At 39.6% G+C, this 16,428-nt stretch overlaps 1 protein-coding gene across 1 annotated transcript in view; it reads right to left on the reverse strand.

The window, feature by feature from the left end:
- LOC140237878 (transcription factor CP2-like) overlaps window positions 1–16,172 on the reverse strand; it is a 29,613-nt gene extending 13,441 nt beyond the window's left edge. The window contains exons 1-4 of the mRNA XM_072317810.1: window positions 15,967–16,172; window positions 5,902–5,946; window positions 5,071–5,166; window positions 2,337–2,429 (exon numbers count right to left, since the gene is read on the reverse strand). Coding sequence (XP_072173911.1) covers window positions 2,337–2,429; window positions 5,071–5,166; window positions 5,902–5,946; window positions 15,967–16,088 — 356 coding nt within the window. The 5' untranslated portion in view covers window positions 16,089–16,172. The remainder of the gene's footprint in view (window positions 1–2,336; window positions 2,430–5,070; window positions 5,167–5,901; window positions 5,947–15,966) is intronic.
- Between the last annotated feature and the right edge of the window lie 256 nt (window positions 16,173–16,428).

Here is a 16,428-nt window from a genome sequence, read left to right on the forward strand (position 1 = left end):
CTGCAAGTCTGTCCTCTGCAACAACCACTCTCTGACCCAAACAGTCTTTCTTCTCTTCTTCCTTTCTTGTTTTTCTTTATTTTATTTCTCTTATGCTGCACAATAGCTGTAGCAGCAGCCTGACAAAGCAGCTCTTCAAGGATAGCAACACCTTGAGCCTCTTCTTGGCAGAAATTTATTTCCATATACTGGAAATCCATCTTGAACGGTTGTCACAAAGGATCTGAATTCAGTGGAAGGTTTTACGTTCGTTTTATGGGTCTGACTATACATAATCGCCTGGTACTTTTCTAGGTCCAAGAACATTCGCAAAATTGTCGCAAAGGATTTGCAAAAAGTTGCTAATATTTGCAAAACTGTCACTAACCTTTGCAAAACTGTCGCTAACATTTGCAAAATTGTCGCTAACATTCGCTTATAGTCGCCACCTGTTTTTCACAAACATTCGCTGAAGTGTTGCTAATTGTCGCTAAACATCGCTAGAAGTCACTAACTGTCGCTAATGGCAGAAGCGAACTTTGATTTTTCGCAAACATTCGTCAGAAAAGATGGCGAATCTCAAATTCGCTAGGTTCGCAAACGTTCGCCGCTCAGTGAGATACCAGCTTAACCCTCCAGTCCTTCCATACCGTATGTTGCGTTTACACCATGTTCCCGGCAGCCACGGCAGCCCTGTTGTAGTGCACTGTGGATAGATAAGACAGTCTCCTGTTTTCCCTCCTTTGTATTCTGGTTTTGTTCTGTCCAGTCCTCACCCCACTGAACGTACAGCTATCAGACCCTGTTCTCACAGAGTCTGGTCAGGGTAGACTGTCAATATTTTCCTACTACGGACCGCCTCCAAGTTTTGTTACGGCCTATTACGTGCCGTCGTGTCTTGTTGCGTTCACCCTGTCTTATTACAGCAGCATACAAGATTCCTCATTATCACAGGGACTGCCGTGGCAAGTTTAAAAATCTGACACGGCATCCACGGCAATCACAGCCAGTCACGTTTGCCTATCCTGTTTCACATCCATCCCATTTTGTTCAAGGTGCCCTGAAACGTGACTGCTGTGGCCACCAGGAACATGATGTAAACACAGCATTATGCATTCTCCATTCTATCTCATAAAACTGCGGTCGTGTCATAACAATGTCATGACAGCATAGGATACATGGATCAAACAGAAGTCCTCCTACACAAAAGCCCTTACAAGTTTTAGGGAAGAATCTAGTTAATCAATAATTGCATCAAGGTAGGTAGAATTCTGCATCATTCTTTTCAGTGTCGTAACTTGAAATGTCATGCACAGGACTACAGTTTTGCAAATCAGCATGAATGCACCTGTAGATACATGGTAGTGTATTAAAGTCGAAAAACTTGCATAATGAGCGCAAGGCTATTTCAGCTACCTCCGGATGAGTTTACCAAGAAATCACAAAATTGAACAAGAAAGATAGGGGTTAGAATCAGAAATGAATGATCATCATTCAGTGGATTAACACGAAGAAATTCGAAATCTCTAAATTTGCATGCAAATAATGGAATCTTTGACCCCGTTTACAGCCCGGCCTCAATAGCGCGGCCGAGCCTCGCAATTTTGTCCGTTTACACTGCTGGGCTCGGCCGCGCTTTTAATTCAAACCTTTCAATATTTTGTCGTAGTGGCGCTCTGCTTGTAAACAAACGCAATTTGATATAGTCTGGTTTTCAGACCCTTTGCCAAATGGATTCCGTGGCGACGAAGTCCCCGTTCGGGCAAAGGCCTTTGCCGAAGGAAAAATCCTTTGCAGGACAAAACCACCTTAAACTATACTAGCTTTCGACGTTGAGGGGGTTAATATCCTGAATAGCGAAATAGTAAGGGCAGAGGGTTTGGAAGCCAGACTAAAATTGGCCGCGCATTTGGCCCAGTTTGCGTTTACACTGAGAAAAGGCCGAGACCACCTCCAGAGTGAGGCCAAATGCGAGGCCAATTTTGGAGCCGCATTTGGCCTTTTGCGCGTTTACACTGAAGCGGGGCTGGGCCGAGCCGCGGGCCGAGCCGCGACCAGCTTCGCACTGTAAACGGGGTCAAAGTGTACAGTGTTCATACCATAATGCATACACTACATGTGTACAGAAAATTACAACAAATTTTAATAAATAGGATGGACGGCTAAAAAAGAAATTGCGCGTTGTAGTTGGAAAGTTGGGCGTGCCTACGGGTGTGAGCAGGACTTCTATCATATTGACAAAAAAAAGAAAAAAAAAAGAAGAGAAAAACAGAAGGAAGTTGAATGAAGGACTACACTGGACTGGATAACCAGTACATCTGTACGTCTCCACACAACAGACCCAAACGGGCGGGTACCTTGAGGGCTCGTCCTCCTCCGCTGAGCGAATGGACGAGAAAGCACCCACAAACGCCTTCTCGAGACTGGTGGGGAGATCTGAGCTGGCACTCCTGGAGTCGTAGTGAGGGTTACCAAACGGCAGAGAAACTAGAACAGTAACACACAAATCACCCAGCGGGACAGTCCCTCTCCCAATTACATTTCAATCTTGTTTTTGTTTTTTTATCCAGACAGATTTTTACAAAAAGAGGAGAAACTTTGTTCCAATTCACAGAAAACAAACAAACCTACAAACAAAACCCCTTCACTATCTTTTTCAAGCAACAGGTGCATATACTTCAAACAAACATGATGGATCAGTCAAAACCACACAAGTGCCCGATCACCTATCATAATTGTAATAATCTGGTAGAAATATCAGTTGAACATTAATGCATTAGAAAGAAAGAGATTACAGCCCAAATGCAGTTAGGTGTTAAAAGGAAATGCCACTCCATGATCCAATTGATTTGACTATAATTGTAGAACAATTTAACCAAGCAAAGAGTACAGTACAAATTTCACTGAAAACAGATCTATCATCATATGAGAAAATATTGGGATTTGTAAAGTTTCACATATTTTCACAAAACAGCATGATCAGTCAAATTTACATACATACATATATGCAAATCAGATGAGATTATGCCATTGCCACACAAGATTCCCACACATTATATTTCCTTCTTCAAAATGAAAGCAAAATCAGAATTGTATCCTTTGCATCAAATAATTGTTGAGATGGAATATTTTATGAACAATGATTGTAAAGGGGGTTGCAATTACTGTGTTATCAACATTCTTTTAAAAAACAAAACAAAACAGTAGATTAATGAACAGTGAAAAGAGGCAATTATACATGATTATTCAGTATACAAATGTCAGCTGTTTGTCCCTAATAAGCCATCCATGGTTTAACACATAGTTTGTTGAATAGACTATCGGTGTTCAATCCAAAGGGAATTGTACTTTGTCAAGCATTCAAAGTGATGCACAAAATGTGTTGCACACAGGTAACAACTTGGGCCTCTAAGGAATAAAAAATGAAGCAACTTCAAGACATCTGTCTCATACTGCTAGATGTGTAAGCACTTGAATTACATGTACACAGAGATCATCACATCAAACATGCACATAAGACAAGGTTTAGGTAGAAGAAAGACAAAAAATGTGCACAATATACATGTTAAAACAGACAGATCTGATCAGATGTTTATACAAAATTATAAAAGAAACAAAATCATGCCCATGCTCACTGTGGTCGATGGCATCCCGCATGTAAACCTTTTTATCCTACGGACCAAGTCCAAATTCTAAAAATACTTACAGAATTATCGGAAGTTTAAAATCTTTTGTTTCAATTATGGGTTTCAAATCTGAAGACTTCATAATTAGGCATTTACATGAGAAATCATGGCTGAATAAAACTAAAAAAGTCTTTTCATTTCAAACCTTCAGTTTATAAATAATAAGCAATGCCCACTACAATATATGGTAAGAAATATTTTTTTTTTTCTGCTTTAAATGCAAATATGCTATACATAAAAATTGTGTATTCCTCCCATGGCTTGGCTAAATGCTTACAGAGAATTGAGTAAACTGTGTTTCATACTTGTATCACCACAAACAAAGTTAAGAGTTAAGATTTTAGTGCCAGGTAGAAATGTCACATGAAAAATGTCAGCCTGGGTAATAATGTAATGGGTAAAAATGCTAGGGGTATTTTTTTTTTTTTTTTTTTTTTTTGGGGGGGGGGGGGGAGGTGTTTGCAGTAAGAAATTCAGGGGGAGGGGGAAAGGTAAGGGGTAAAAATGTCACAGACAAAAATGTGTCAAGAATAAGAATGTTTGGGATAAAAATGGCCAGGGAAAATGTTCACGGGTGAAAATGTCAGAAGTTAAATGTAGTGCAACTCTGGTAAAAATGTCAGCAGTAAAAATGTCCTGAGGAAAAAAAAAAATCAGGGGCAAAAATGGCAAGGGACAAGTCTGATTAGATGATAAGAATTAATGTCCCTCCTAACAATTTCGCCCCTGTCATTTTTAAGTTTACATTATCACCTTTGACAATTCTGTGCCGACATCTTTATCCCAAATTGACATTTTCATTCCAAATTCTTTTTCTTGGGGGTATACACATACAATGATGATTGCTATTTGCTCTCAATACCACAGCAACTTTTGATCATGAGTTCCCCATACAAGTTTCCACTGACAAACAAGGAAAAACTTGAGACTAAAGAAAAACCAACAGAAAAGATGATGAATCATTCTTCTACTATCATACAATTATCACCACTAATGTCATTTTGAGGAATGCTAAATGAGGGAAAGGGGTTGATGAATAAAAAAAACCCCAAGAACAACAAAATAAAAACAAAGTGGGGAAATCCCTGCATACAGATGCCAACCTTGAAATCAACACTGCAGTATTATGAGGGCTTAAAATGATTTATGTGTGTGTGTGTGGGGGGGGGGGGGGGGGGTGGAAAGCAGTATTTTTACCTTTCCTACAGTAGACAGGGGTAGTAATGCAATTTGGGGAGGAAAAGTATTTTCCATGAAACTTGCATATTTCTGGCAAAAAAAAAAAGTTCAAAATACGGAGAAAAAAAAGAAAAAAAAAGTTGGCATCTCTGACAGCAGGTCTCCAGCACATCTTCACAATCCACTCAAAGGGACCCAAGAGAATGGGGAAGACAGGAGTACTTACCCAGATTGTTGGTCTTCCTCAGCTGCATGGATGGAGGAAAATGCTCCAGCCAGCGCCTTCTCGATGCTGCTCGGCAGATCAGTGTCACCACCTCTCCTGGAAAGTATTCAAAAGACACATCCTTGACATGGTGGGATAGAGGGTGAAAGGATGGGTGACGTTCGTTTACACTATTCCAAAGGTTCGTTAATCCAGAAAGGTTCGTTACTGCAAAACACACAAATTCTGCATACCTAGATGTTCATTAATCCAAAAATGAAAAGAGGTTTGTTACTCTGACCTTCTGAGCTGCTGTTTTAAAGCTTCATAACTCTGAACTTTTGGAATAACTAATCTTTGGAAGAGCGAATTTTTGGAACAGCAAACCTTCGGAATAGCGAACTGTAACAGAAAGGATGGCTCCACATCCATTTTCAGGTATACTGAATGTCTCAGATTCATAAAAGCAAGTATAGAAGGTTTATTCACCAATACAAGAAAAGAAAATGCCGCTTCTGATTCTGCCTTTGGAAAGCACTACATGATGACACCATCAATGCTTCCCAGTACATTGAAAAATGCTAATCTGAAATGAATGTCGGAATCAATCTTTGGCTCTTCTGGGCCCCATTTCATCAAAGATGTTAGGATAGCAACTCCTGCTAGAACAGCAACTTCTCGTGGCAAAAGCCAATCAGGAACCGGATTCTTCTTGTTACCATGACAACTGCCATTCCAGCAAGAGTTGCTATCACAAGAACCTTTTATGAAGTGGAGCCCTGGATTAACATTCATCAGATCACATGCAGCTTCTGAGAAACAAGCTGATGATGTGTGGACACATGAACTTACCCTTCGATGACCTCTTGTTTGAACATGGGCAAAGCCAAGACTTCACTGCAGAGAAAAGAGAAATAAATATCAAGAAAAAGAAGATTACAATCCCCTCCAGTTTTCATACTATGAATGATCAATTGTGCTCCATTTGTAGAATATCAAATACCAGTAATAAGAACTGATCAGGAAAGCAAACTGCTTTGTATGCACTATATCATGACATAAAAGTTAACACTACAGGTTTATGCATGAAATACAAACTCATTGTTTTCTCCTACAACAATTTTAGACTTCCTAGGGTGTAAACACTTTTCTTTTGCAATGCAATGATCACCAGCCTAAGGCTAATAAAGTTCGTCAGAAGTGTGGAGAGCAATTTCCAGATGCCACTCAATACTAAATAGTAATATTACTAAAGACTATTTTGAATGAAACCAGCAAAAGCAAAAAGTTTTCATTCAATAAGATTAAAACAAGACAGTCATATGACCATGACTGTTACTTTGAATGGCCACAAGGACAAGATGTTCGTGACAGAATGACTTTACATTCTCACAAGGTATTTTTCCCCTTTTTCTGGCTATCGGGTACTTGTTAATAAATTCATCACACTTTTCAGCAATTTTCATTAATTTGGTGCATGATGACCCTCATTCCACCACGCAACCTTTTCTTGATAAAACAGCAAAATTTAGAAGCAAAATATAACAAGTACATGATATACCTGCGCTGCTGTGTTGAAGCAATGATAAGGTCGTGTGTTTATTTGGTTTGTCGTTATTTCCCCCGAAATGATCAGTCTGTGTAATTAATAGTCTGTCTGACATAGCTGCACGTACTACGTGACTCAGGACTTTTGTGTCTACCAGCTTTATGAAGTTCTTCCTGCTTGCATTGTCTGGGGTCATGCTCATGAATTGTCCCCCTCCCCACACAAGTTTTTGAGTGGTCCTATCCAACAAACTCTAAGTGCAGATACAGTAGTTTCATGCACTGTTTGATTTGTTTGCAATTCAAAAAAATAAACTTGCAATTCAACACCAAGCTACAAGGATGTACAAATTGTACTTCTGAAGGTATAGTGGGCGACTATTTTCACATCGGATCGCAAGAAGTTGGTAATACTGAACTACATGTAGCTTCTAGGTGTAGCTACAACCATTTTGCAATGTATACTCTCAAAGAAAATGCAGGGAATCATAACACAAAAAAAGAGCATTTTCACAGCAAATGACCGATCGAGTGGAAAGCCTCTACATTTTCACACAATATACACTTTAGGTATGTATTATGTTCTGTTACAAGTGTTGTAGTCCATTTAAATTCATGCAGATGAAGTTCACTGATCTTGACAACTGACAATGAGAATTAACCTAGGCTCTCAGCTCTCCAATGAAGTTTCTAAAATCATTGTAAATCATTAAACCAAATTATATTCCCATTGGCCTTTAAAAAAAAAAAAAATTGGCTAGTAAAATGAAGCAACCTTTGACCTTGAACTCTGCCCTCTTACCCAGGTCACTCGTTTCTTAACCACTTACATTTGTATTCCTGTCCTTCCTATGTAATGATATTACCACTGGACATCTCAAGGTGTATTAATTAACCCGTCGAGGATGGACTGATTTTGCTACAACAAACATTTCCCATGCACGCTTGCCAAAGTATACTCGGGACTCGTCCTCAATGGGTTAATAAGGCCCCAAAATGAGAAACTTTGATAACTGATTTTTGCAACATGATGCAAAAAAACAAAACAAAAACAAACCCAAAACAGATCATTCTTGTGTGTGACATAAAACCAAATTTATACCTGACACATTGTGAATATCAGTCCATGTGTCTTGATTTTTTTTTTTTTCTAAAAACTAATCCCTCACAATCCAGTGTGTGTGAACAGCACATGATGAAACTCGCCTCACTTATCCTAGGGTGAGGCTGCCAGGGTCATGCTCCAGTTATTGGGCAGACCAGTACAAATACATATTGTATATCGTCGCTGGGGCGACAAGACCTCGTATCTCAAAAATGTCAAATGTTCAGGAGAGCCAAAAAACATGGCGGCCAAAGCACTATACTGAATGGGATAGCCGTTCCTTTGACATGCCGTGGTGGCTTCATTTGGGGGGTAAGACAGCTGGGATTTGGACAGGACATCACTTAACCGATTATTTGACCACTAATGCAAAAAAGTCATTTTCACCAAAATTTGAGATACAAGGTCTTGTCACCCCAGCGACGAATGCACATTTTCGAGATCTAATGCATTTCACTTGCAGCCATAGTGTGAATGGCGGCGTACAAAATTGATTTTTGCATCACAATCCAAAAGTCAATCATTCTTGTGTGTGCACAGGCATTATTACAGGATACTTCTCAATGCTAGAAGATTTAGCTGCCATAGTCATCCTCTATTCATACAAGTGTGCCTTCTAGTATGGACACACATTGTACTTTGTAGTAGTAATTCTAATGGTGTGTCATAAGCCTTGATTGGAAACTTGTCACAGCTGTGACATATACAGCAACAGCCATTGAGTTTCACAGATGAATCATCACTGCAATGGCATTATAATCTATTTCTAAACTTATTTCCTGTTTTAATTCATAATCTGATCATTATTAAAAAACTGTGCACAGTATTTCTGTTGCTGCTACTAGACAAAACCTGAAATTTAATGATTCTACTCACAGTATGAGAAAAATGAAGATTGTAACTCATGAACATTCCAAAAATCTTGATATAATAATACACCAGATTCTTGATTCAGCTAAATCTGCAATAAGATACACTTCCTGTTTTTCACATATTCCTCCTCTGAAAGCAAAAAAAAACCAAAGTTCTAGATGAAACAGCTCAAAAATGGTAATGTGACTTCAAAGTTATATATTTGTATGGACCTACACAGTCATACATTTTGTTTATTGCAGAATTATCTCTTTGAATCATAGCTCATTTACATTAGCTGCAAATATTGGAACCAGTATCCTCTACACAAGCTACAATGTACCACTTCCCCCATTCAAAGTTTGACTCTTTGTAGATAATTATATTCAAAAGCATGACTGGCTCTTTTCTGCCTCTTTCCCACATATTTGCCAAATTACTCGGATTAAATCATTCGGATTAAGTAATTCAGATTAGCGATCAACCCATACCAAACAAGACTCTAAAATCCCCATTGATTCTCTATGAGGCTTTATACATGACACATACTGGCAGTGGGTGAAATGTCACAGCAGGTGGTTTGTTTTTTATTGATTACTTTGAATGACAATTGCACGAAAAAAAAAAAAAATAGGATTCCATCACGATATGATCCTATTTTCTGGGCTCTTTTTTATATTATATATAAAAATGTCATTTTCTGGTTAGTTTCCCTTTTGTTTGTATTTATTGAATACCTACAATGCACTTCACATTATTTTGATATGTATATGCTTGTCAATAATAAAAGATATTTTAAAATCACATTATTTTCTTCTGCCTTTCATACCTGAAAGGTGGTAGTGAGGCTACAGCCGCTTTGTTATCTACTGACAGTTTTGATTGGTTTTGCCAATATATCTGATGTATAGGTGTCAGTTCATTTGCTGCTTCATTGTTCATGTGGGATTTGGTCAGCTCCACAGCCATAGCATCCAAGTGCGGCGGATGAGAATGACAAATGTTCTCACTCGGCTGCCTGTAGCCATCCGGCCCAACCACATCTCGGGTTACCAGGGTTCCCGAGCATGTTCTCCGCTTCCGACAACGCCAATAGATGAATCCGTTTGTCCGCCTCCTTTCAGTATAGGAAAAACCCCTATAGGAAATACAGGGTTTTCCTTTTGAGGTCAGGTACACCTCCATTGTACAATACCTGAAATCAAGGTAGCAATGGTAATAAATCTATGATTTCCCAAGAGTTTAAGTCTAGACTGATGCAGTCTTGTCGCTGTATACCACTACATACCAGGTTAGCTGTAGACCAAACACCTGCGTGCTGACAGCGCTGTTGGCACAAGTTTACGCATGCAGAGCATGTGTGCATGCTAGCATAATCCTATCATTACCATAGGCATGCAGATAGTATAATCAGTTGATGGGTTTACCCAGTAAAACCTTTCTTGTCATTTTAGGTTTGCTGCAGGTCACACGCAGGAAATTTGAATAATAATCACAATAGCCGACGATATCATATCCAAGCTGGCTTCTTCTTTTTCTTCTTCTGGGTAATCTGCCTCCTTCAATCCTGAAGACTGTTGTAGATCTACAGTTACTGCAAGTAACTTGGCTGCCAGCATCCAGTGAGGAAAAGTCATGCAAGAGCTAACAGGTGCTTGGTGTTTAAGAGTGCAAGTATTAAGCTCAAGATAATTTACTTCATGCCTTTGGTCAAATGGTGACAGAAGCACTCCACAGATGGCACCACAGTATGGTAGCGAATGGAAGATTACAAGTACTCCACTAACGGCTCTCTGTACACGGAAAGAAAGAGTACCATATATGCTGATGAGTTCCAGAGAATGGAACTTTTATAGGTGAAATCTTTCATCATTCAAACATCGCTCTATGAGACCAAGGGCTAGATGTACAGCATCACCTGAAGGTCGAAATCCACAAGTTGGTTGTGCATCTTGTACATGTAGAGAAGAGGGTAATGTACGTTGTTATTCTCTTCTGGTCCGAAGTGCTACCCATCCAAGTTGGGCAAGCATGTCAGCAACACTGGAGGTGTAACTGTAGTGATTTGTATCTGCTAGTCAGCAACCGAATCACCATGTGGATCTCGATCCATCTCACTTAAAAGTTGATTTCCTCTCTGTGACTTGCAATCTGCCTGCATCTGTACTGTACCACGTGAAGATGAACCACACTTGCTCAGATTTTTAATCTACCTACATGTAGTACTTGTAATTTGTACACAAAACAAGAGTAGCCCTGTTGGTGATTAAACCACACGAGAATGAGACTAAACTGTAATTAACCAACTTCAGCAGCATTTAGACGAAATGACAATCAGATGCATTTGCTCGTAGACTAGGTGGAAATAAGACCTATTCAACAAAATTAGATGAAATGGAAATAGACCAACTGAATCGTAGTGAATAATAGGCCAAATGGGTAGCACACCATACAGTAATTAGACCTACAGCTGTACTGTCCATGAAAAATGGACTACCTGAGAAATAGATGAACTGGTAATAGAGCAAATGGTACTAAAAAAAAACTGGGGGAAAAAAATTAAATCAACAAGATAGCAATTAGACCATTTGGTCATTAGACGAAATGGCAATCAGCCAAAGTGAGTACATGTACCAGATTAGACCAAATGGCCATTAGCCCAGATTGATCTAGGAGGTTACTGTCCAAATGGCTTCGGCCATGTTGCTATTTTAGACGATTTTGGAAATAGACCAGTTGACTGAGGCCTGTATTTTATTTCAAAGCACTAATGTAATTTCTATTCAAACAAACAAGAAGAAGAACAAAACAAAGAAACAGAAGCAAGCAATTAATTGCTAATTCATCAAAGCAATGTATTCCTGTTTCCTTTGGTTGAATTAAGAAAATTGGTCAATTTGAGACGGGGGAAAGACTACCATATAGGTACATATGAATGTCCCCCAGCACCCCTCCCCCCCCCCCCCAAAAAAAAAAAAAAAAAAAAAAAATTGCCACACCACTCCGCACTTACTAAAACTGTAAACGTTGGAAATTTTTGCATATTTTGATCAACTAGTGCAAATTCTATAATACGCAAAATATCTTCACAATTTTCTCTGCACATTTTGAATGGTTTGAATAGTGAGCTTTGTCAGTAACTAATATGCCCCCCGTTGTATGAGTGTGTGTGTGTGCATGTGCCCTTGGAGTATTCATTTGAGCATGTGTATGTGTGTGTGTGTGTGTGTGTGTATGTGTGTGTGTGTGTGTGTGCAGTACAGTAGTTTCTGTGCAGTCTGTGCATTTGAATGGATCAGGCAGCACCTGATGATATTCTGTCTTTTTTGTGACTTAGATGAAAACATACAAATATGTACAAGTATAAAGCAATAATCTGCACAGAGCGTGAATTCAAGAACCCGCAAAAATGTTTTTGAGCTGGTCAGTGCGAAAAATTAATTGCGTGAAAATATTGACGTTTACAATACCCTACCCTTATCAAAATGTAGGTGAACACAGATACACACACATTTGTCAAGTGGTGTGCTAATGTGGGGGGACATATACACAGTATGGAAGTCTTACCGAGACGGTCGTTGATGAATTTGTATCACCAATTTAATAGCTTTTGAAGTCATACTTTAAACAGGAATGGGCCAAAATTTGGCCCATTCCAAAATAATCATTCCAAAATGATTATTTTGATAATCATTTAATGATTATCAAAGAAGTCCTTGTCACAACTCCAACTTAGTATGCACAGAGAGCTGAGAGTCTGACACCAATAGATAATCACCTACAAAACAATTTTGTAGGATTGTGATTTTTTTACGCCTCTGCCATGAAGTGTCGCCGGAGGCATTATGTTTTTCTTATGCAATGCTTTTCAATGGCATGAACAGTTGTACAATAGGAGTCATTATCAAATGAAGTCAAGAGTCTTAATCTTACTTTAATACTCAGACAAAGTCGCAGTCACATGATCATGAATCAACGTTTGTAGAGTCAGCATGATGCTGGGCAAGCCAGATCTATATTTGTTTCATTTTCATTTGCCCCATCTTTCCTTTCAGGACACCACTATATATGAATAGTCTATCATTTATAGAATGTGAAGTAGAAAAGAACAAAAACATTTTTTTTTTTTTGTTTAGAGTCCCTGCCCAATTTCTTTCTTTGAGGCTGCCTGCTCTTTCTTTTTCTTTTTTGTTTAACTGTGTAAAAACAAAGAAAATATGATCTTTTTTCCATTTTTTAAAAATAAAAGATCACATTTTATATTTAAAAAGATCACATTTAAATATGGCCGTAAACAGTTTTCTAACTGCACATATCAAGCAATGTCAATAAAATGACTGGATATAAGACAATTCGCGCAAGCGCACGGCACTCCAAGATTGAGTGCATTGCTGCCATAGAGTTACATACCTTAAACTCTGATTGCTGCATATCATGCACTTGCACTGCTGCAGTGGCAGCTACATTGTAGCTGAGTAAAAATCTTCTGTATGCACTATCTGATATGAGCTGCGTTGCTGTATTTGAAATAACAGTTTTTCGTTATGCAATAACAAGGTGCAAACTTTTTGATATCATTGGGATTTATTCCATGTCACTGTCAAAAACACAATGGTGTTTGTTTGTGTGTTGATGAGAATGCCAAAGAAAGTCGTGAAGCCATGGTTTGCACGCACTGTACTGGATGGAAGGAAGACTCTCGGTGATATTTTTGCCGAGTTCTCAAATGGAGAATTTGATGGGGGAGAACCTCGGTATCACCAATGCCTGGGTGCCATTCGGCAAGCATCACTATAGATGCATTACGAGATAGCTCACAGGACAAACTTGCAACCATAGACACAGTTTGGCTAGATATGCACTCGGGTCACTTTCTATCTTAAAGGGACTGTACAGTTCTGGTTGAGGTGAGGATTAGCTTTTAAGGTTTTGCGAGATATTCAGAAATTCAAACCATTCTATGAGATGTCAATTAAAGAGCATGCAATTCTAAGGGGTATCAAAAGTTTATTTGATGAAAATCGGCTTTGAAATGGCTGAGATATCCAAAACAAGGTGAAACAAACAGATCCTAATAAAAGGCGTGGCCTGTCACGTTTTATTATTATCACTTTTTTGGATATCTCAGCCATTTGAAAACCAATTTTCATCAAACAAACGTTGAATCCTTCTTAAAATTACATGCTCTTTCATATTTCATATGAGGTTTCTCATTATCTCACTTAGGAATGTTATGAACCTGAATCCCCACCTCAACCAGTACTGTACAGTCCCTTTGATCCAGGGATATTTTTTTTTTTTTGAAGATTTCTTCGCTTTCCATTATGTGACCAGCAAATCAAAGCCTCGTAGTAGTGAACCATAACTCTAGTGACCACAAATCAGTCAAATTTAGAAGACTGCGTTTTAACTTCAGTCTAATGCACTTGTCAATGTAATGACTCACCCCACTACCCCCGGACATGGGTGCGTCATTTCCTCGTTTGGTCCGTCAAATTTGTGACCCAGGTGTTCGTCATTTTACCAGCTTTGTCCGTCAAATTTTTGACCGAGGGGTGCGTCAAAATCCCATCATTGTCGGTCACATTTTTGACCGAGGGGTGCGTCATGGTACGTCACTTGGCTATGGAAAATAACACGCATTATTTTGAACCGAGGGGTGCGTCACTTACTATGGAAAACTGCACGCATTTTTGCACGCTACCAGTACCGTATACACGTACCGCAAGTGAAATTACAGTGAGCGTTTTCCCGCAGCAAGTGAAAATCAAAGTCGGGAAGCGTTTTGGAATAAGAGGGTAAAATACTTGCCAGAATCTGGCAAGCAAATAATTTAAAAGCCACCCTTTCTCCTCACATTTTCTAAATAATGTTCTGTGGTGACAAAGGCGAATTTTTGACAGTAAAAGAAGCGGCAGCAGACGAAACTGCCTGCCGCATGCCATTTTCTGCTCGCGGGATTAGCCAGACGAGCGAGACGCGCGATGCTGTTAACAGTACGTAGTGCGAATCTCTACGTACAGCGACGACTGGGCTGTGTGTACTCGCGGGAATGCCGTGGCGTGGTGTGTACCTGCGCTGCAGTATGCATCCACCGGACTAGCAATGGCCGCGCACACACAGCGCATCTGCACACATGTGATTGTCATGTATGGATTGCATGCACAGAATACACACTATAAATGTACGGAATACTCAGTGTCGTATACTTCGTAGCATGCAGCAGCGTGATATACGGTGAATGACGGTACAGTGCTTACAGGGCCAGGGTAAGGGAAACTTGCCGAAACTTTTACAAATTGTGTTCACAAACCAAAAGAAAATGAAATTGCTTGAATAAAACGTATGCAAAAATCGTTTCAGTATTTTCGGGGGTGCGTCAAATGTACCGAAGATGTCCGTCAAAAAAGTGACCGAGGTGTGCGTCACTTTCTACGTGTTGTCCGTCAAAAAAGTGACTGTGGTGTTCGTCACTTGCAGCGTTTTGTCCGTCAAAAAAGTGACTGTGGTGTCCGTCAAAAACCCTGTGTTGTCAGTCAAAAAATGACCATGACGCACCCATGTCCGGGGGTAGTGGGGTGCGTCATTACATTGACAAGTGCATAACCAAAGAAAAAAGCAGCAACCAGAGAAACGCAGACAGAAATTGCATCGAATTGCATGGGAACTAAGACACACGCGCAAACCAACCAGAAGCAACAAGGCTCCCAAATCACATGGTGCATCTCTGACAGGGCTCTGCAGTGTGTGTGCAGAAGCTTTTTACGCATTGGCGATACTGGGGGGAAAAAAAGGAGGGGGCCTCCTCCTTCCTTTTTACCAAAAAAGTAGAGCGCTTAACAGGTTTGTTTAACTTCTTTTTTTTTCTTTTCTTTTTTTTACTTTGCCTTATTTTGTCATGCTGATGCTGGAGGCCAGAGGCCACTGTTGTGAGTTAAACTACTTATTTAGTTACTTACCACACAATGATTGATGTTCTGATGTTAAGTAAAATTAGCGTCCAAAACAAAACATAACAGGCCTCTAGACTACTAGATTCTAGGCCGTTCTACAGTCACAGAATCAATCTCGTGATCTTACTGTGATGGTGATTGGTAACCTAACTAACCTTGCGACTTTCTCTAGCGTCAGGCGCCGTTGCGCATAATATAGCATTGTACTCGGAACACTAATACGTTATTGGGCCACAATATTGTTACACAGGCTGGCCACATAAGGAATTTTCTCCCTTTAAGTCTGGCCTTAAGTTTTATGTTTTTTTCTGTTTCAAACCGTTTTGCCACAGAGTCCGAGAACGTTGCTGGCTTCCGATTTATGACCCCCGCAAGCGCGCCCGAGCTCGAGTTTATGTTGCGACTAGACTGCGATTGCGAGCACAGCACATACAAATGTAAGTCATGACGGTGTCTCACCTCATGTTGTATGCTCCTGTACCAAGTTCGGTGCCCAAACCGGACAAATTCGATGCGAAATCCTCCGCAAGGGCATCGTCAACATGAAGAGTATTACTCCACGCCATATTTCCTCTGCTCATGAAGGTTTTCTTTTTCTATCGACGAAATATAACCATACAATCTGAACACCTTTCCACCTCCACCTTCGCAGACTTCAATATCAACAACAACAATCGACCTCCAATATCAATGCAATCCGAACGAATTTGTATGGTGGCATCAAATACCACATGACAAAGGTAAATCTACACTATGTCTGGCCGCGCATCTGTAATAAGATTTTGAGCAGCGAGATATAATCATTACAGTGTATATGTAGTTAAGTACATACCATTGCATCTTAGATGTTTGGTTTAATATAAAATATTTTTTTCATGTTACTTTGGCAGCAAATATTATCGGCATTTAACCTTGGAACGC

The sequence above is a fragment of the Diadema setosum genome, chromosome 14 (genome assembly GCF_964275005.1).
Source record: "Diadema setosum chromosome 14, eeDiaSeto1, whole genome shotgun sequence".
NCBI lineage: Eukaryota > Metazoa > Echinodermata > Echinoidea > Diadematoida > Diadematidae > Diadema > Diadema setosum.